Genomic DNA, 19,821 nt, shown 5'->3' on the forward strand with positions numbered 1-19,821 from the left:
GGTGACATTCCACCTTTATGATTGTCAAATCACAGTCTTTCAGCAATCTTCCAATTGCTGTAGACACAACCACTTAAATTCTATATACATTTTTTCAACAACAGGAATTTGTTCATTCATTCATTGTTAAAACATGAATTATTCCATGGTCTGTCAAACACCTTGGGATGAACCTCAGGGTTTCACAAAATGTTATTCTATCACTCCTAATCTTTTCATAATCAGCAGTTATTTAGCAAAAGCAGTTTTCAGAGCCCATCAGTCCACTGCTGTGAAATCCAAAATCTGATGGGGCGTCCTAATTTTAGAGTCTGTTAGCTTCTCTTCAGTAAAAGGGTGCAGAAGTGGAATGGGAATCTATCTCTCCTTTTCAATTTTTACACAGAGCTGGCAACAGTTAACAGGATGTAAAATGTTTTACCTTCCTCACTGCAGTGAGCAATTGCCTCAAATAAAAAACAAGTTGTCACTGTGTTCAAATAAGTGTTATTTCTGTTTTTCAGCAAGTGAAGAACATAAGGCTGGCAGCACAAGTAAATGAAAGAGTCAGTTTTCCCTGGGACTTGCCTCCCTTCAGTTCCTGTCAGCCAAAACCCAGTTATTTGCAGAGGAAGGAAAAGAGCACAAGTATAAACAGGCCCTGAGGTAAACAGGGCTTTGGCAGGAATAAGAAGAACTTTCCAAAGCCATTAAGGAAGCCTTAAGGAAGTGTGTTCATGCTGAATTAATTATGTTTTTATCGCTTATGAAAAGATTGTGGAAAGACACATTGTCCTCACTGTAAGAAAGGAGAAGTTGTTAATTTGCATTCATCTAGCTGAGTAACAGAGCTGAAAGGAGGGAATGCAGGAATCTGTCACTGTCATCCTTGTACAGAATTCCTTATTTTTAGTATATTCTAGTTAAAAAGTTAAAGTATTCTAAGATTTGAGAGCAGGAAGAGAAAGGCAACCATATCCTGGGCTGCATCCAAAGCCCCGTGGGCAGCAGAGCAGGGAGGGGATTCTGCCCCTCTGCCCCGCTCTGCTGAGACCCCACCTGCAGTGCTGCATCCAGCTCTGGGGTCCCAGCACAGCAAGGACAGGGACCTGTTGGAGCCAGCCCAGAGGAGGCCACCAAGGTGATCAGAGGGATGGAGCAGTTCTGCCATGAGGAAAGGGTGAGAGAACTGGGTTTGTTCAGCCTGGAAAAGAGAAGTTTTTTTCCTCACTTTGCAAGACATTGTACTTGAGTACAAGTCTTACTCGATCATTCCTAGGGGGTGCAGAAATATCATCCTCCCTACTGTTTTAACAAGATTAAGAGATATTTACAGATAAAAGAAGACCCATGAAATTATATGAGGTCATATAGCAGATATATTTTAGAGAAACTGAATCTAACACAGAGCCAAAAAGAGATTTGAACATTTTTTTACAATATATGAAAAACAGCTTAGAAATTTAATAAAATCACATAAAAGAATGAAGCCTCACTTATCTTACAAATATTTAAAACACATGATAGAGCATATGATTTCCAGAAGGAGGTGTACAAAATGTGACTAAATACAAATGACTTGTACTTGAATGTTTTATTATTTTTGAAATCCTTTCAACTTTTTATGTGCTTTTCAGTGCACCTCTGAACATTTTACTATTGCTGTCTTCCAGTGCTCATATGTCTGGAACTTTATTTCATATCCCATTTTTGTTTGCACTGAGGACAAACAGGCTATTAGCTTCTTTTCCTGCTTGGCAGGATCTGCACAGACCACAAAATCTGGGGTTTTATAAGCTATATGACAACATAAACAGGTCAAATTTGTGCCCTGATATCTTCCTTCAATCTGATTTAACTGTATTTCTTTTGGTAGTTTACATCTTTCTGTGTTTTCTGTCTCTATTCCCACACTGGTTTTATGCATGTTTTCACACCGCTTGCAGTTTTAGAGTTGTTTGAAAACATTAGTAATATTAGCATTATTTTCAATGCCAGATTACTGAAAAAGACCAACAAACAAAAAACAACAACAAAAAAAAAAGTAAAAGAAAGCACCACTTCTTCTATATTTCCTGGGTTTTTTTCTTCATTTCTGCATGATGTCATTTACCATCATCTTTTTCTTGGCAGACTTTCCCTTCATGCAGGCAAGGATTAGTATATATTTGCTCCATTCTATGGTCCCTCCCATCTCTCCTTAGGGCTTAACAGATATTCATTTGCCCAGGAACTTTTCTCATGTATTAAGACCTGTTTTGCCATGAGTATTCTGTATGTGTGATATGCGTTTTCTGCCTAACAGGGTTCTGAATCCTTAAGAATCTACATAATTTTTTGGAAAGGGATTGCTGGCTGGCACCCTTGCCAGGCTAGTTCATTGCCTAACCCACCAAGATAAACTTCCTGTGTTTGCCTATTAGTGGCATGTCTCTTATTTAGATTCACAAAAAGCCACATATGCTATCTCAACTTGCAGAGGTAGAATTAACATTCTGCCCAAAAGGGGATGAAACGAGCTGGAAGGAAGAGGAAAGCAGAGCATAAACAGGCAGATAAGTCTCAGAAGCTTCTGGGAGATGATGACCCTAAAAAGAAGTATTGCAGCCAGAGTCAGGGGATAAATTCATGTCATAAACATGATGAGGGGGAACTGATAGTGTCAGGGGCATCACGTATCCCCAGCTGGGGCAATGGAGGACAACATCCAAAGGGAAAATCTGACATCAGCAGTGGAGAACTGTTTCATGGCTGCTGCTGAAAGTCCTCAGTCAGATGAAATCCTTCAAGAGATGGTTTTTAGCTCACACTTTACAAAGCAGTGATGAACATGTCTGAGAGTTCATTGCCATGCTACAGCCTAATAAAGCCAGAGCCTCTGCCTCTTGTGTTTCTTTCTGCTCAGCTGCACTAACAAACATTGCCTTATCAAAGAGTTTATTAAAAAGGAACATAAAAATCTACTCCTACTACTAAACTATTTAAATTGATAAAGAAATAGGTACAAGGAGCTACAAGCTCTGATGTCTTTTCTGACAGAAAGGAACAAAAAAAAGGAACAAATACAATGTTATGTTTCTTTATGGAATTTGTTAAAACAAGTACATGCTCCACCACCTGCCTTTTTTAAACTTTTGAGGTTTTCTAAATGTAATTCTTCAAAGGTAAACACTTTGAAAACCCTTATTTTCAGAATCTTGGGAAATGTCCAACAGCATTTCTATATGGCAAGTTCAATATTATGTATAGATCACACTGATATTTCCTAATTATTAAAATTTAGACTTTGTTACTGTAATTTTCTTTAAATAGAGTATTCTCTATAAATATGTATTATCTCCTACTGTAAGACAACATTTCTATTATTTTTACTCTTTTTAATCCTCTTGTTTTTCTTGGTCACTTAAAGAATATAAAATAGTGTAAAGAGTAGTATAAAACCACTTTAGGGAAATACAAAAAACCAAACTAACTATATTCTGAGTGCTTTTATGCATATGTAATAATGCTGTAGGCTTATTATATTATGTGACTTGTAAAAGGCTCTGCAAAATCATCCTAGCCGAGGCCAACCAGATTTAAATCAACTGAGGACTGAACTCTGCAAATGTTAATTTATTTCTGAATAAACTAACCTGGTTTGAAAAATAAAACCAAATTTCAAGCTACACAGCCAATGACACCATATCTGAAAGTCATACTAAGTGGCTCAAGACCAGAGAAAAATGTCATCCTATATAATCTAATCTAGTTTATTGTTTTACTATAACAAGAGCTCCACATCTCTTTAAACATATTTAAAAGAGAATATGAGAGAAGGAGAATTAAAGCATTAATTGTGCTGAAGCAGATAGAAAAACCTCCTATTTTTCTAATGAGCCCCCACAGAGTGAGGAATAAAATAATATACTGCCAAGAAATATATTTTTAACTCTATTACCAATCTTTCAGGACTCAATATTTAAAACTGTGCAGATTGATAAACATATAGGCAGGTTTCTTCCTTAGGTGGCTTGTCTTAGAATACCAAAGAAAATTCTACAACATCTGAAGAAATTAACACAGTCCCTTCTTTCCTCTCCCCAGTTTTACTGCCAATGTGTGGGGAATTGAGACCATTTCAAGTGCTTTTCACAATGATTTTTTTAGAAGTAAAAATGACACACTTTTCATTAGAAAGCTCACCCTAAGGTAGCCTACGAAATTGCATGTAAACTACGCCCACCACAGCTCTGACTTTGTGGGCTTTGATGGATTGAGAGGGAAGAATGAGGATAAACTGAAGGATTGTGCAAGACTGAAGAAGACCATAACTCCTCCCTTCAGGAAGGAGAGTACCAAGGTGAGAGCACAGCATAGGTTCTGCAACACTACCTACACCCAGATTCTTAAGATATACCCCAGATTAAACTGCCTAATTTGGTCTCAGTTGAATCTGAACTGCAATATGGACTCTCTGGGTGAAAATTAAATATTTGTGATTTTAATTTAGAGTAGGAGGGTGCCTTTCGAATAAGGTTCTTGACCTTGAGTATCTACTGAATGTCAGCTCACATTGCAGAGCAGCCTCCTAGTATGTCAATAGGATCCTACTGGGATGAAAACCAGAGGAGAGATGAACTTCAGGAGCTTGTTAAATGCACTCATGCCACAGAGGTCTCCTGAAGTCAAAATTGCAAAACTCAGCACCTTGAGAAAACTGTTTCTAGAGGCCTGAGTACCAGCAAATGTATACGTATTACTTTGTCCAAAGCTTTTTTTTTTACTGTTTTACTTGTTTATTTACTGTTAAAAATGGGAAAGTCCATAAAAACCAATGTTTACAAGAGACTGAGCTCTTTTTGGAGCATGATAATTCTTTGTTATCACAGAAATATATGACCTTTTATTTCTATCATCAAAAAAGTAATTGAGAAATAGTTATTTCTCTACATATTTCCCCCTTCTACAGGCAGAAACAATAAAATGTAATAAAGCAGTATTATCGGTCTATTGGTTCAAATCCTAGAAAACCTAGTCATCTGAAATATAACTCTGCTAACATATGTTGAAAGGTATAATTAAGAATGAAATGTAAAGCCTGGAGATCATGTTTTACAGCTACTGTTTTAAACTGCTTCATTTACCCCCAAAACCATCACAACTCAAGGCGACACAGAAGTGACCCATTATAAACTTTTTTCCTATTGCTGTCCCTATGCTCTGGGGAAAGAAAGATGTTTTGCTTAAGTCAACTCTAGAACTTCAGAGGAGAGTAAATTATTTTAACTATGTTAGTGTTTGGAAAAAGACACAAATTTCACATAACTGTCTTCTTTTATTTCTACATAAAACATAACTTATAAGTGAAGATTAAAGGCATTACATTTATTTAGCTTAAAGAGGTGACACCTAGGGAGAAACATGATAACTCTACATAAATAATTAAAGAGCAATAATAGGAGAAAAAAGAAGAGCTAGTCACACTGACCATTATCCATAAAGCAAGAAGTAATGGGCTGAGTTAGAAGGATAAATTTACCTTGGTTATTACAAGAGCTCTCTGAGAGAAAGGACAATCAGAGCAAGACTTCTCTTGTGAAATAGTTATTGCACAATCTTTGGAGACATTTGAGGTAAGATTAAAAAGCTACCTGTTAAAATACTATGAGTTTTCAGAGACTGAATTGCATGACCAAGAACAACCTTTTTTGGGTTGACATTGTCTCGATGCCAGATGCCAACCAAGACACTCTATTACTCCTACTAATTAACAGGACAGGAGGAGGAAATACAACAAAAAGTTAATGGACTCAGAGATCACTCACCCATTACCAGTACCACCAAAAGAGACTAAATTTGGGGAAATTAATTTAAATTATTGTTAATATAATAGTAAAATGATGAGGGATAGAAACAAATCTAAAATTACCCCAACCAATCTCTTCATCCCAGGCTCAGCTTTGACCTCAACTCTTCTAAATTCTCCTCTGAGGGGCACAAGGGAACAGAGGATAGAGGTTGGTGTCTCTTCATGAGTCTTGGTCTCTGCTACTCCTTCCTCCTCATACTCTTCCCCTGCACAAGGGGAATGTGGTCCCAACCAAAGAGAAGAGTCCTTCAGGAGCTCCAGTGTGGACCCTTCTGCTATGATCCAATTTTAAGGTTCTTAGAAATGCTTCTGCCCAAATTAAGGTGCAAACGAGACCATATGCCAGTGACAATGGTATGGGTTTTATTTGATGGTAAATATTAGAGAAAGAAAGAAGTAGAAAATAGTTGGCGGGGGACAGAAAGAGTGACAGGGACAGAATAAGGAAAATATCACCACGCCGTGGATCCCCACCATGTTCCGCTGATCCTCTCCAGCTGGTGTTCTTGGTGGTGAAGGTCCCCCCAGAAAGCACAGAATCGGATGGGTTTATATACCCTCGAGCCAGGTAGCAATGTCCAGGCATGTCCCCCTGGGGGAGGGGGGCAGTCTCTCACCGCCGACTCTGGATCTGTTGCATCACGCACAGTCCTGTGCTGCAAAGCCTCTCACGTGAAAGTGCCGTGGCTGTGGCCTCTGGGGTTGGGAGTTCCACAGCCGGGCCGGTTTATGTAATGGAGGATGGCTGTTCAGTGCCTCTGACCAGAGGTTACTCCGTGAACCTGAAACCTCCTCCCTCCCCCTCCCCCCGCCTCGATTGGTTGGGATGGTCTGTGTAAACCTGGCTTCTGTGAGCTGCGCTCTCCCCCCACCCCAAACTCAATTTATCTAATCAGCAGTTTGACTTTCAGTTCAAAGTCCCACCATTCAGGGAGGCATCTTTGGTTGTAGCTTCTTCATAATGAGAAAAAACTTTATATCGATGGTTGAGGCATGAACTATTTTTAATCTCAGACAAACACATTCTATATTTACATATAAAGGAAAAACCAAAAGAAGAAAAGAACCATCTGAAAGAAAAATGCCCGCTGGCTCAGGTGGCCCCAGCAGAGAGAGCCTCCCAGATCAGGTCGCTGCAGAGCTGCAGCACTGCAGCTAGCCACGGCCCGACAGACGAGGCCGTGTCCTGCATGCCCTGCGGAGTCCATCTCGCAGCACCTGGAAGATGGAGCGCGGAGCTCTCTCCAGGGCCCGCAGGACGTAGGCTGTTTGACGCGCCAGGCTGGAAACGGCAGGGCTGATGTCACGGGACGCGTCTTCAAGGGCTGCAAGAGAGAGGAACAGAGGCACGGTCAGACTCCGCATCTGCGGGGACCCGAGGAGACCCCCCCTGCCAGGGCCATCCCAGCCTGCTCTGGCCATGGCCAAGAGGGAGCAGGGACCAACGGGATCGAAGGCCCCTGGACATCCGAAGGTGCTGGCCACAAATCCCCCACGCGCCCCTGAAACCTCTCTGTGCTCTGCCCACGCCGCCGCTCGTCCGCGCAGGGAGCAGAGCCCTCCGCAGCCGGGGCAGGGATTGCAGCTCCCCCCGCCAGCCCCCGCTGACAGCCGGCTGCACTCACTCACCCTCGCAGATGAGCTGGAGCTCTTCCTGCTGGCCCCTCAGGTGCCGCCCGGCGATGCCTGGGAACACAGAGCCTGTCACGGCCCCAGCGGCACAGCTCCCTCTCAGCGGCGCTGCCAGCCCTGCGGCCGCACGTTCTCCTCGCCCCGGCAGGGCTCAGCCCGGGCCCTCGCCGCATCCCGACGCCCGAGGGCACGGCTGCGAGAGGGCGGTGGCAGCCCCGGGGGCAGGCGGGGCTCCACGGCCCCTGGCCCGGATCCCGCTGCCGGGGCAGCAGCCGGGGCTGGGGCCGCGCTGCGGCGGGGCGGGGAGGGGAGGGGCCCCGGGCTCGTGGCTCACCGATGAACCTGATGGCCGCCTGTCGCAGGGACTCCTGTGGGCTCCGCAGGTACGGCAGGGCCCGCCGCGAGTGCTCGGCCGCTCGGCTCCTGTCCTCTGCCAGCTGGAGAGAGCGCCAGGAGGGAAGGGTTGGCGCGGGCTCAGCCCCTTGGCCGGGCGCTGCCTGCGGCCCGCCCTGGCCTCCCCTGCCCGCACAGCGCTGAGGCCCGGCCAGCGCCGCTGGCGCCGGGCTCTGGAGGGGGCCGAGGGCCGGGCGCTGCCCGGGGAGCCGCGGTGCCCCCCCGCCCCACAGCCCAGCGGGGCCACAGGAGCCTGGAGAAGAGCCCGCGTGGCCCAGGGATGGGAGCAGCGTGTGGGGCGCAGGCTGGAGCCCCTGGCTGCAGCACTGGGCGGGGGGCACAGCTGCCAGCCCCACACACGGAGCACCGCAGTCAGGGGGCTTCTCCAGGCTGCGACTTGGGCTTCCAGGCCGTCCTTACCAGGCCCTCGCCGAACCTCCATGTCTGATCCACGTCCAGCATGCGTTCGAGATCTCTCCTTTTCAGGAAGCTGGCCGCACAACGCAGCGTTTCCCGGGAGGCCTGGAGAGCAGCAGAGAGCGGGAGATGGCAGCACAGCCCAGGGCACAGGACCCGTGTCCTTGTGCCGAGGCCAGGAGGATGCTGCAGCCCATGCGGCGCCAGGGCAGGAGGCGGCCGAGCCCCCTCCCAGGGGAACCCCGGCAGCCCAGGAGTCCTCACATTGGCCACGTGCCAGTCCTCGTCATGGCAGTGGAAGGAGAGTGGGAGCAGGCTCTGGCGCACGTGTGACTTCAGGGCCTTTTTTCCCTTTGCCGTTAATAAAGGCATCATCTCTTGGAAAACGAACATGGAGCGCAGCCGCACCTGGCTATCATCCTGTATGAAAGGAAGAAAGACAGACCTCCGCATCGGCCGCTCCAGGCCCACCTGGGCACGGGCCTGAAAATGCACAGGGCACAAAGTGTCCGGGCAGCAGCCAGTGGCCGTGGCTGGGGGCACGGAGCCTTACGTTGTCAAAGAGTGGCAGGAGGGCCTCAGCCAGCTGCAGGGCGATGGGGCTGGGTATCGGGGCACCACTGTACAGGAACAAGTAGCTGAGGACGGCGACGGTCATCCCAACCACGTCGCTGTCGTCTTCCTGCAGGAGCTCCACGAGGCTTTCGGTCAGGCTCCACATTCCTTTGGTCTGTGCGGAACACAAGGCTGTGCAACCCCACCCTGCTGCTGCAGGGCCCAGAGGCCAAAGGCCTGTCCCGAAGCACTCGGGCAGCTGAACCGGGAGGCAGGAGAGCTGGGAGCAGCTGCCTCAGTGCCCGAAGCCCAGCCAAGCCCAAGCGACTGCGTTCCCCAGCCCCACGCTGCCAGCGCAGCTTCAGCCGCTGCCCCCTTCTCACCATCGAGGGATGCTTGCTGAGCACCACAAGGCCTCTGAGCGCCAGGCGACGCCTCTCCCTGCACTCGCTCCGCAGGTTCTTGGACATGATCTCCAGGACGCTGTCACCGCATCTACTCCAGTCCAGCCAACGCTGGAAAGGGGGATCTGAGAGGACCTGAAAGGCACAGGGGAGTGACGGGGGAGCCGGCCGGCACGAGCCCGCGAGCGTGCAGCGCTGGGCCCAGGCAGCAGCACAGGGCGCGGGCACCGTCCCGGGCAGCTGCGGCTACGAGAGGGCAGAGAGCTGGCAGGCAGCTCCGCGAGGCTGCGCTGGCCATCGGGCTCACCTCCACAAGGAACGCCAGGGCAGGCAGATCCCGGCGTGGCTCCTCCCCGCTGAGCAGCCTGAACAGGTGGCAAACGATCCGGAAACGCACGAGTTTGGAGGCCCGGGACATCTCCCTGGCAGGAGGAGAAAGGAAGCAAGACCGTGAGCCGGGGGGGCAAACCTCTGCCAGGACAGACTCACACAGGTCTGGTCTTTCCCCGCCACCCTGCAAGGGGACCTGGGTCTTTTGGGAGGCGGCTGCTCTTGGGGACCCTCCTCTCCCGGCCTTTTCCAGTGTCCTTGGCCGGCCGGCCGTCCCCCGGTGACAAGGCCCTCTGGCCCATGACCACGGGGACTGTGTGGGGCACCCGGGACACAGGGCACAGATGCCGAGGGCAGCTGGGGAGGAGGGGGCCTCACCTGGCCAGCAGACCCACTGCGTGGTGGTGGGTGTCAGCACTGAGCAGCGTGTCCCAGCCACGCTTGTGTTCCACGGCCACCACCACGTCCTCATAGTAGAGTCGGCAGAGCAGGTCCTTCAGGGTCTGCACTGCAAACCTGTGTGCAGAGCAAAGCCCAGGTCACGCTGGGGGCACTGGCTCCTGCCCTGGGGACATGGGTGGGACAGGAGGACTGGCATGGAGCACCTGTTGGGGTCGGTGGCAAGGCCATGTTGCTCCTGGCATGCTCTCCACAAGTTCTCGACCTTCTCTGGCATCTCCACTGTGCTGAAGAACACTTGGAAGAGCAGATGCACAAAGAGGCGGGGCAAATAGACTGTCACTACGTGTGGCACACAGGGCACCTGGAGGATCTTCCACATCACCAGAGTTGCCTGCAGAGGACAGACCACGCCGAGACAGCGCTCACTGCCGAGGTGTCCATGTGGCAGGGCCCGAGCGTGGGAGGGAGAGGCCAGGGGAGACGCAGGGGGGAGCACCGGGCCTGGTGCCCCTGAACCTGCCCCTAGCCCCAGTTTCAGCCCAGCGCCTGAGGCAGGCAGATGCAGTGGGGGAAGGAGGATGGAGAACTGCTGGAGCGGCGACGCGGGGGGCGAGCAAGGGCCGGTTCCAGAAACTCACAGCCAGGGCAAAGACGTCTGTGTCGTCCCCGTCGGAGGTGCGCGTGCTGTGCTCTGGCCAGCTCTCCAGCACATCGAGGAGTAGCGGCATGACTGTCTTTGAAGTCCTGACTGAGCACATGAGCGTCTTCCACATGGCCGTGGCAGCTCTGTGGGGTCAGAGCTCCGTCTCAGGGGGGATCTCGGCCACAGCACCGTGGCCTGGGCAGCAGCGGGGACCTGAGCTGGCTGCCAGCCCTGCCTCTGCCCAGTGCCCCTCACAGGCAGCACCCAGGCAGCCCACCGCTGTGGGGACGGGCCCCTGAGGGGCAGGGAGGGAGCATGGCAGCAGGCTTGGGGGCTGACATGCCAGGGCTGGGAAACGGAGGAGCCAGAGGGCCCTGGAACTCTGCGTTTGTCAGACACCTGGGACGGGCTCCACAGGGCGATGGGCTGGTGAGCCCTGGGCCCTCTGGGCAGGTGGGCCCCATACCTGTCACATGATGGGGCCACACGCAGGATAGTCATCACCACATCAGTGGGGTAGGCCTCAGTCAGATCCAGAAGGGTCCTGGACAGTCTGTACTCAGGATACTCATTGGACAGGAGCCACTGGTGGATGTACCTCACCACGGCGGGCACCTGGAGAAGGCACAGGGAGAGTTGGAAAGCTGCCAGAGGGACTAATGTCCCCAGCTTCTGCAGAGAAGCGCTTCCCTTCCCAGCACACTGTGATGGCCTCAAAGGCTTAAAGTGACCAGCGGGTGTGGCTTGGGTGGCCGAGTGATTCCTGGGGGGCTCCAGCCATGGCCACAGGCTGCTTACTTGCTTTGGGCTGGAAACGCCCTCCTCCACAAGCATATCCAGCAGGGCGGCACTGGTCTTGGTTTTGAAGATGTGAGGGTATGCTCTGACCCCAGTGCCCATGACGCTGCTCTCTTCCTCCCGAATTCTCCTGATGAATTTGCAAATCATCTGCAGGAGAAGGGCAAAGAAGGGAGGGATGTTCCATGGGGTGCTGCCAGCGCGGTGCTCGGCTGAGCAGCGACAGCAGGCCCAGCCCGGGTGGGGATGGCTGCAGGTACCTGCGCTGTTCTGCGGAAGCGGCCACGGGCGGGGCCCTGCTCTTGTGTCCGGTCCATGGCTGCATCTGGCAAAGAGCGAGCGCGGCCAGAGCTGAGGGGCTGCGGGAGAGGCCGGAGAACACAGCCCGGGCCTGGGCCGGGGCATGGGGCACGGCCGCTGCGGGGGGGTCTGCCCCGGCCCCTCTTCCCTCCTGTCCATGGGCATGTTCCCAGGGGATGGGATGGGATGGGATGGGATGGGATGGGATGGGATGGGATGGGATGGGATGGGATGGGGCCTAGCTGGCTGCAGGCACCAGCCCTGGGGCCCAGCTCTGCCACTCACCCTCCTGCGGCTGCTGGAACTGCTCCAGCTCTGCAGGCTGCTGTGCTGGGGCAGCTCCAGGGCCTTCTTCCTCCCCCAAGGCCTGCTTGGGCACGGTCAGGGGCCTCTGCTCCATGACACTGAGTAGATGTATGGCTACTTGCAGGAGAGATGCCTGGGAAGGTTCCGGGTCAGCAGGTCGTGCAGTTGTGCCTTGAAGGCACCTGCGACAGAGAAGCCTCAGGGAGGCTACAGGAGAGCAAGTCCTGCACTCTGGTCTCAGAGGGCTCCGCCACAATGACAGGAGACTCCTCGTAAATGATTCAGGTCACCAAATCCCACGGTCTGTCCTCGAGGGCAGCGGCCGCAGGAAAGGGAGACGCCTCGGAAAAGCTCCGAGTCACCAAGTCCTGCAGTCTGGCCTCGAGGGCACTGCAGGAGTAATGCCTCGGAAAAGCTCCGGGTCGGCAAGGAACGAGTGGGCTGTGCGGCACCGCTCTGTCCCGTCCTGTCCCGTCGCGTGCTCCGAGCACTGTGGCGTGGCCGCGTCGCCGCCAGCACCTATGTCAGCGGCACGTGTCACAAAGGGCCCTGGGACACCCACGGTGACCGTGCTGCACCGTGTCACAAAGGGCCCTTGCACACAATGCCACCTGCCCTGGGCCGCCCCCAGCCCGCCCCAAGTGGCCCAGCTTGGAAGGAATCCCTTGCCCCGAGTGTCTAAGACAGCCCGACAGGAACTTAAGCAACGGCTCCAACCATAAGCAAACGCTCCCCTGCTCTGCGGGCTCGGGGCAGCAGCAGGAGCCCCCACGGCTGCCGACGCAGCCGCGGCGGGAAGGGCACGGGGCCTTCCACAGAAGCTGGCACGGCCTCCTTGGGACGCGTCCCGGCCGGTGGCCATCCTAAGCCCAGGGGTGTGACGCAGACAGGGAACGTGTGGGCCAGGGCACGAATGCTGCTCTGACCCCTGGGCCCCGGGGAACGCTGCAATCGGCAGGTGTGGCAGAGTCCCTGCCGAAGCAGACCTGCCACCCCTCGAGCTCTGGCAGCACTGGCGCCCGTCTCCTGCCCCAGAGACCTGTGCCCCGGGGGGCTTCTCTGCCCATGGGCAGCCAAAGCCAACGCGCACTGGGGTCTGTGCTCCTTCCTGCAGGGGGCTGTTGGCAGGAGCAGCTGGAGCGACTGGGGGCAATGTGACAGGAGATGTTGCTCTGTTACAGCGGGGATACTGTAACACGACATATCAAACCAGGAGTCCCGTGGAAAAGAAATATATATGTACAGATTCTTGGTAGATGTTTCAGAGATGGTTATTTCTCCAGCCGCGTGGCCGGAGCTCTGCCGAGGAACTCTTACAATCACGGGACCCGAGGGTCCTTGCCCGCGCAGGGAAACGCAAAACAACCAACGGGGAACGAGGCTGAGCAGGGGCTAGGAAACCCCGTGCCTGTCCCCTCAGGGCCCCTCTCCCAGGGCTACATGGCGGGGGGAGGAGACCCCGACATTGCTCCTTCCTGGAATGAATGTTTTCATGGAGGAGATTAGCAGGAGCACCAGAACAGCTTCAGCTGCTGAGTTTCACAGGACAAAGAGATTCTAGAGAGACACTGTGACGTTTCCTTGTGCCTTTCTGTCTTTCTTGCATTCTGGAAAAAAAGGAATCGGCCCAGCCTCTGATAGTCTACGCTCCACTTGCTGCATGTCTGGCTGTGGCAGCTCACGTCCAAACACAACTGCGTCCTTGTTGAGCACGGCAATGGACGGCCACAAGCAGGGAGGTTCCCCAGGGAACGTCAAGGGAGACACCTGGGGAAGCGCAGAGGATAGGGATAGCTCGGGGAAGAGACGCCGTTGGGTGTCTCTGATGATGGTGCCAGCACCCTGAAGGAGCAGCCAAGACAGGCGCTGGAAGCAGACATGTCCTGCCCTTTTCCGCTGTCACAGGGACACAGGACACACTTGTTGCCACAGGTCCAGCAGACTTGATCCAGGAACAATGGATCAAGTGGCCATGCATTGGTAGGGAATGGCCTCCAGCTCCAGCAAGAGCAAAGCAGGATCCTCTAGCAGCAAAGCCTGAGCTTGGGAACTGGGCCGTCTCCTCAGCAGACACCAAAGCGCTTCCCGCCCCCCCGGACGTCTGCCACCGCTCCCTGCTTTTCTTCAGTGCCGGCTGCTTCTTCCATTGCTCCAAGCAAGTCCAAGCTTGCTTTGGAAGCTCATGCACGTGTCTTTAAGGGGCCTGCATGGAGGAGAGGGACAGCAGCTGCAGCACAGGGCTTGTGTCCCATCAGAGTCTCTCTCTCACGATGGCACCAATGCGGCTGCGGAAGGCGAGTCTGCCCTTGGAATAAATGAATCGGTTTCTGGGTGTTGATTGTTACTGTTTGGATGAGATATAAAAGAGGGGAGTTGATAGTTGAACAAACGGGCGTGTTAACTGAGGATATTGCAAGACTGCCCAGGTGTAATATCAGAGTGTGAGCACCAGGTGGAGACGCAATTGGGGACGTGATGACGTGATGGACTAGAAAATCACCTCATGCAGGTGATGTCAACATCTTGGACCGCTACTGGATAAAGGATTATCCAATCATTCAACGCCCTCGGGAAATGATTGGACAAAAGTGCATGTTGATAAAGACCAATAGAAGCCCTGGAAGTGAGCCAATCAGAAGAAGGATCCCAAATATACCAGTTGTGAAGTGACAGAGGGTATAAGAACGGACCTGGGACTTTATCCGGGGGTCCTCCTGCGGAACTTGGGGTCCCGAGGGAGCACCCAGTGGGTTGCACTGTCCTTTTTTTGAGTGTTGGTTTACTCTGGCTTGTCTCACGGAGCCTGGGCTTATCCTGGGTTCCCGCTCTCAGTTGTTAATAAATAAAGGAGTTGGCTTTTCTTTCCAAAAAGTCTCAGCCTCGTTTACAACACCCTCAAGCACGGCCACTGAAGTCAGTCAAGGGCACGGGCTGCAGCCGAAGCTGCCGAGCGTCGCTGTGAGGCTGGCAAGGCAAGAGAAAGCCATTGTGGCCAATTCTGCTGGAGCCTTTTGCCCAGCCACGTGCAGTTGTGCCCACAGTATCCCCCCGTTTGGCATCCCGGCTGGTGCGGATGCTTTGTTGAGCAGGCGTTCGGGCTGCTGCTGTTCCTGTGCACGCTCTGGTGCTGTTTCTGCGGCGTCCAGAGCCGCTTTGGCAGCAGCGACTCGGCAGCCCTGCTCGAGGAGACATCGCCGGCCTCCCCGTGGAGGCAGCAGCTGTGCGGGCCCCGAGCTCTGTGTCAGGGGGGCCTCGGTCACAGCACCGTGGCCTGGGCAGCCGCGGGGGCCCGGGCTGGCCGCCAGCCCTGCCTCTGCCCGCTGCCCCTTATTGGCAGCGGCCAGTGGCCGTGCCCCGGCATGGCCCCCCTGCCCTCCTTGTCCCCAGCCGGCCCAGCCTGGGCACCTTGGGGTGTTCCCCACCTCCTGCTGAGGCCCGGCCTCGAGGGCTTCTGCCGCAGGCCTGGGAGACAGGCGCATCGGGGAAGTGCCGGAACAGCCGGGTGGCAGGAACGAGGCGGCTGCCTGGGGGCTGCTTATGGCCTTTGACACCCGGTTCCTCAGGCCTTCCCACCACCCCGGCCCCTCAGGCTCTCCCCCAGCCCGGCCCGGCAGCGCCGCAGCCCCAACGGAGCTCCAGAGGGGCCGGATCGAGAGGCACCTCGGAGCCCTCAGCAGTCCAGCCAGCAACGCACGGGCAGGAGGACACAGGCGGCGGTTCCTGCCTGGGACAGGAGTTGCGGCCATCTCCAGGCACCCGTCTCGCAGCCGTCCCCGCAGCTCCGGCCCCTGCCCAGCCGCTCTGTCGGCAGCGTTAAGGCTTCAGCAGAACCACCAAAGGCCAGGGGGCTTCTGGCCATTTCCCCTTCCACACTGCACGCCCGGGCAACTTGCTGAGCACAAGCACCCTTTTTCCCCTCTTCCCCTCTGCCCTGCGGACACTGGGCACCAGAAGAAAGCTCCTGGGAGGCTGTGTATTAGAACACTGTTACAATTCCTTTTTAAGGTTCTTAGAAATGCCTCTGCCCAAATTAAGGTGCAAACGAGACCATATGCCAGTGAAAATGGTATGGGTTTTATTTGATGGTAAATATTAGAGAAAGAAAGAAGTAGAAAATAGTTGGCGGGGGACAGAAAGAGTGACAGGGACAGAATAAGGAAAATATCACCACTCCGTGGATCCCCACCATGTTCCGCTGATCCTCTCCAGCTGGTGTTCTTGGTGGTGAAGGTCCCCTCAGAAAGCACAGAATCGGATGGGTTTATATACCCTCGAGCCAGGTAGCAATGTCCAGGCATGTCCCCCTGGGGGAGGGGGGCAGTCTCTCACTGCCGACTCTGGATCTGTTGCATCACGCACAGTCCTGTGCTGCAAAGCCTCTCACGTGAAAGTGCCGTGGCTGTGGCCTCTGGGGTTGGGAGTTCCACAGCCGGGCCGGTTTATGTAATGGAGGATGGCTGTTCAGTGCCTCTGACCAGAGGTTACTCCGTGAAGCTGAAACCTCCTCCCTCCCCCTCCCCCCGCCTCGATTGGTTGGGATGGTCTGTGTAAACCTGGCTTCTGTGAGCTGCGCTCTCCCCCCACCCCAAACTCAATTTATCTAATCAGCAGTTTGACTTTCAGTTCAAAGTCCCACCATTCAGGGAGGCATCTTTGGTTGTAGCTTCTTCATAATGAGAAAAAACTTTATATCGATGGTTGAGGCATGAACTATTTTTAATCTCAGACAAACACATTCTATATTTACATATAAAGGAAAAACCAAAAGAAGAAAAGAACCATCTGAAAGAAAAATGCCCGCTGGCTCAGGTGGCCCCAGCAGAGAGAGCCTCCCAGATCAGGTCGCTGCAGAGCTGCAGCACTGCAGCTAGCCACGGCCCGACAGACGAGGCCGTGTCCTGCATGCCCTGCGGAGTCCATCTCGCAGCACCTGGAAGATGGAGCGCGGAGCTCTCTCCAGGGCCCGCAGGACGTAGGCTGTTTGACGCGCCAGGCTGGAAACGGCAGGGCTGATGTCACGGGACGCGTCTTCAAGGGCTGCAAGAGAGAGGAACAGAGGCACGGTCAGACTCCGCATCTGCGGGGACCCGAGGAGACCCCCCCTGCCAGGGCCATCCCAGCCTGCTCTGGCCATGGCCAAGAGGGAGCAGGGACCAACGGGATCGAAGGCCCCTGGACATCCGAAGGTGCTGGCCACAAATCCCCCACGCGCCCCTGAAACCTCTCTGTGCTCTGCCCACGCCGCCGCTCGTCCGCGCAGGGAGCAGAGCCCTCCGCAGCCGGGGCAGGGATTGCAGCTCCCCCCGCCAGCCCCCGCTGACAGCCGGCTGCACTCACTCACCCTCGCAGATGAGCTGGAGCTCTTCCTGCTGGCCCCTCAGGTGCCGCCCGGCGATGCCTGGGAACACAGAGCCTGTCACGGCCCCAGCGGCACAGCTCCCTCTCAGCGGCGCTGCCAGCCCTGCGGCCGCACGTTCTCCTCGCCCCGGCAGGGCTCAGCCCGGGCCCTCGCCGCATCCCGACGCCCGAGGGCACGGCTGCGAGAGGGCGGTGGCAGCCCCGGGGGCAGGCGGGGCTCCACGGCCCCTGGCCCGGATCCCGCTGCCGGGGCAGCAGCCGGGGCTGGGGCCGCGCTGCGGCGGGGCGGGGAGGGGAGGGGCCCCGGGCTCGTGGCTCACCGATGAACCTGATGGCCGCCTGTCGCAGGGACTCCTGTGGGCTCCGCAGGTACGGCAGGGCCCGCCGCGAGTGCTCGGCCGCTCGGCTCCTGTCCTCTGCCAGCTGGAGAGAGCGCCAGGAGGGAAGGGTTGGCGCGGGCTCAGCCCCTTGGCCGGGCGCTGCCTGCGGCCCGCCCTGGCCTCCCCTGCCCGCACAGCGCTGAGGCCCGGCCAGCGCCGCTGGCGCCGGGCTCTGGAGGGGGCCGAGGGCCGGGCGCTGCCCGGGGAGCCGCGGTGCCCCCCCGCCCCACAGCCCAGCGGGGCCACAGGAGCCTGGAGAAGAGCCCGCGTGGCCCAGGGATGGGAGCAGCGTGTGGGGCGCAGGCTGGAGCCCCTGGCTGCAGCACTGGGCGGGGGGCACAGCTGCCAGCCCCACACACGGAGCACCGCAGTCAGGGGGCTTCTCCAGGCTGCGACTTGGGCTTCCAGGCCGTCCTTACCAGGCCCTCGCCGAACCTCCATGTCTGATCCACGTCCAGCATGCGTTCGAGATCTCTCCTTTTCAGGAAGCTGGCCGCACAACGCAGCGTTTCCCGGGAGGCCTGGAGAGCAGCAGAGAGCGGGAGATGGCAGCACAGCCCAGGGCACAGGACCCGTGTCCTTGTGCCGAGGCCAGGAGGATGCTGCAGCCCATGCGGCGCCAGGGCAGGAGGCGGCCGAGCCCCCTCCCAGGGGAACCCCGGCAGCCCAGGAGTCCTCACATTGGCCACGTGCCAGTCCTCGTCATGGCAGTGGAAGGAGAGTGGGAGCAGGCTCTGGCGCACGTGTGACTTCAGGGCCTTTTTTCCCTTTGCTGTTAATAAAGGCATCATCTCTTGGAAGACGAACATGGAGCGCAGCCGCACCTGGCTATCATCCTGTATGAAAGGAAGAAAGACAGACCTCCGCATCGGCCGCTCCAGGCCCACCTGGGCACGGGCCTGAAAATGCACAGGGCACAAAGTGTCCGGGCAGCAGCCAGTGGCCGTGGCTGGGGGCACGGAGCCTTACGTTGTCAAAGAGTGGCAGGAGGGCCTCAGCCAGCTGCAGGGCGATGGGGCTGGGTATCGGGGCACCACTGTACAGGAACAAGTAGCTGAGGACGGCGACGGTCATCCCAACCACGTCGCTGTCGTCTTCCTGCAGGAGCTCCACGAGGCTTTCGGTCAGGCTCCACATTCCTTTGGTCTGTGCGGAACACAAGGCTGTGCAACCCCACCCTGCTGCTGCAGGGCCCAGAGGCCAAAGGCCTGTCCCGAAGCACTCGGGCAGCTGAACCGGGAGGCAGGAGAGCTGGGAGCAGCTGCCTCAGTGCCCGAAGCCCAGCCAAGCCCAAGCGACTGCGTTCCCCAGCCCCACGCTGCCAGCGCAGCTTCAGCCGCTGCCCCCTTCTCACCATCGAGGGATGCTTGCTGAGCACCACAAGGCCTCTGAGTGCCAGGCGACGCCTCTCCCTGCACTCGCTCCGCAGGTTCTTGGACATGATCTCCAGGACGCTGTCACCGCATCTACTCTAGTCCAGCCAACGCTGGAAAGGGGGATCTGAGAGGACCTGAAAGGCACAGGGGAGTGACGGGGGAGCCGGCCGGCACGAGCCCGCGAGCGTGCAGCGCTGGGCCCAGGCAGCAGCACAGGGCGCGGGCACCGTCCCGGGCAGCTGCGGCTACGAGAGGGCAGAGAGCTGGCAGGCAGCTCCGCGAGGCTGCGCTGGCCATCGGGCTCACCTCCACAAGGAACGCCAGGGCAGGCAGATCCCGGCGTGGCTCCTCCCCGCTGAGCAGCCTGAACAGGTGGCAAACGATCCGGAAACGCACGAGTTTGGAGGCCCGGGACATCTCCCTGGCAGGAGGAGAAAGGAAGCAAGACTGTGAGCCGGGGGGGCAAACCTCTGCCAGGACAGACTCACACAGGTCTGGTCTTTCCCCGCCACCCTGCAAGGGGACCTGGGTCTTTTGGGAGGCGGCTGCTCTTGGGGACCCTCCTCTCCCAGCCTTTTCCAGTGTCCTTGGCCGGCCGGCCATCCCTCGGTGACAAGGCCCTCTGGCCCATGACCACGGGGACTGTGTGGGGCACCCGGGACACAGGGCACAGATGCCGAGGGCAGCTGGGGAGGAG

At 55.3% G+C, this 19,821-nt stretch overlaps 1 protein-coding gene and 1 long non-coding RNA gene across 2 annotated transcripts; both read right to left on the reverse strand.

The window, feature by feature from the left end:
* Nucleotides 1-6,811: 6,811 nt before the first annotated feature.
* On the reverse strand, nucleotides 6,812-11,721 carry LOC125322170 (maestro heat-like repeat-containing protein family member 7). The gene is made up of 13 exons (XM_048295782.1): nucleotides 11,665-11,721; nucleotides 11,405-11,554; nucleotides 11,073-11,221; nucleotides 10,602-10,749; nucleotides 10,167-10,354; nucleotides 9,940-10,077; nucleotides 9,539-9,653; nucleotides 9,211-9,366; nucleotides 8,826-9,002; nucleotides 8,537-8,755; nucleotides 8,276-8,377; nucleotides 7,460-7,899; nucleotides 6,812-7,155 (listed from the first exon to the last, which is right to left on the reverse strand). The coding sequence occupies exons 1-13, from the start codon at nucleotides 11,719-11,721 to the stop codon at nucleotides 7,149-7,151; spliced, it is 2,046 nt and encodes a 681-aa protein (XP_048151739.1). The 3' UTR covers nucleotides 6,812-7,148.
* Nucleotides 11,722-16,703: 4,982 nt separating this feature from the next.
* LOC125321396 lies at nucleotides 16,704-17,674 on the reverse strand. Its single transcript, XR_007201530.1, has 2 exons — nucleotides 17,352-17,674; nucleotides 16,704-17,047 (listed from the first exon to the last, which is right to left on the reverse strand). It is a non-coding gene; the product is annotated as an uncharacterized LOC125321396 (long non-coding RNA).
* Between the last annotated feature and the right edge of the window lie 2,147 nt (nucleotides 17,675-19,821).

Source organism: Corvus hawaiiensis, chromosome 2 (assembly GCF_020740725.1).
Source record: "Corvus hawaiiensis isolate bCorHaw1 chromosome 2, bCorHaw1.pri.cur, whole genome shotgun sequence".
Taxonomy (NCBI): domain Eukaryota; kingdom Metazoa; phylum Chordata; class Aves; order Passeriformes; family Corvidae; genus Corvus; species Corvus hawaiiensis.

Bases quoted from the DNA above. Each gene is read 5' to 3' on its own strand.
- LOC125322170 (XM_048295782.1), bottom strand. From the start codon at position 11,721: ATGGACCGGACACAAGAGCAGGGCCCCGCCCGTGGCCGCTTCCGCAGA. The intron at 10,078-10,166 runs GTGCTCCATGCC...CTCTGCACACAG, and splicing joins CTTGCCACCGACCCCAACAG to GTTTGCAGTGCAGACCCTGA. The intron at 9,003-9,210 runs GTGAGAAGGGGG...TGTTCCGCACAG, and splicing joins TCAGCAAGCATCCCTCGATG to ACCAAAGGAATGTGGAGCCT.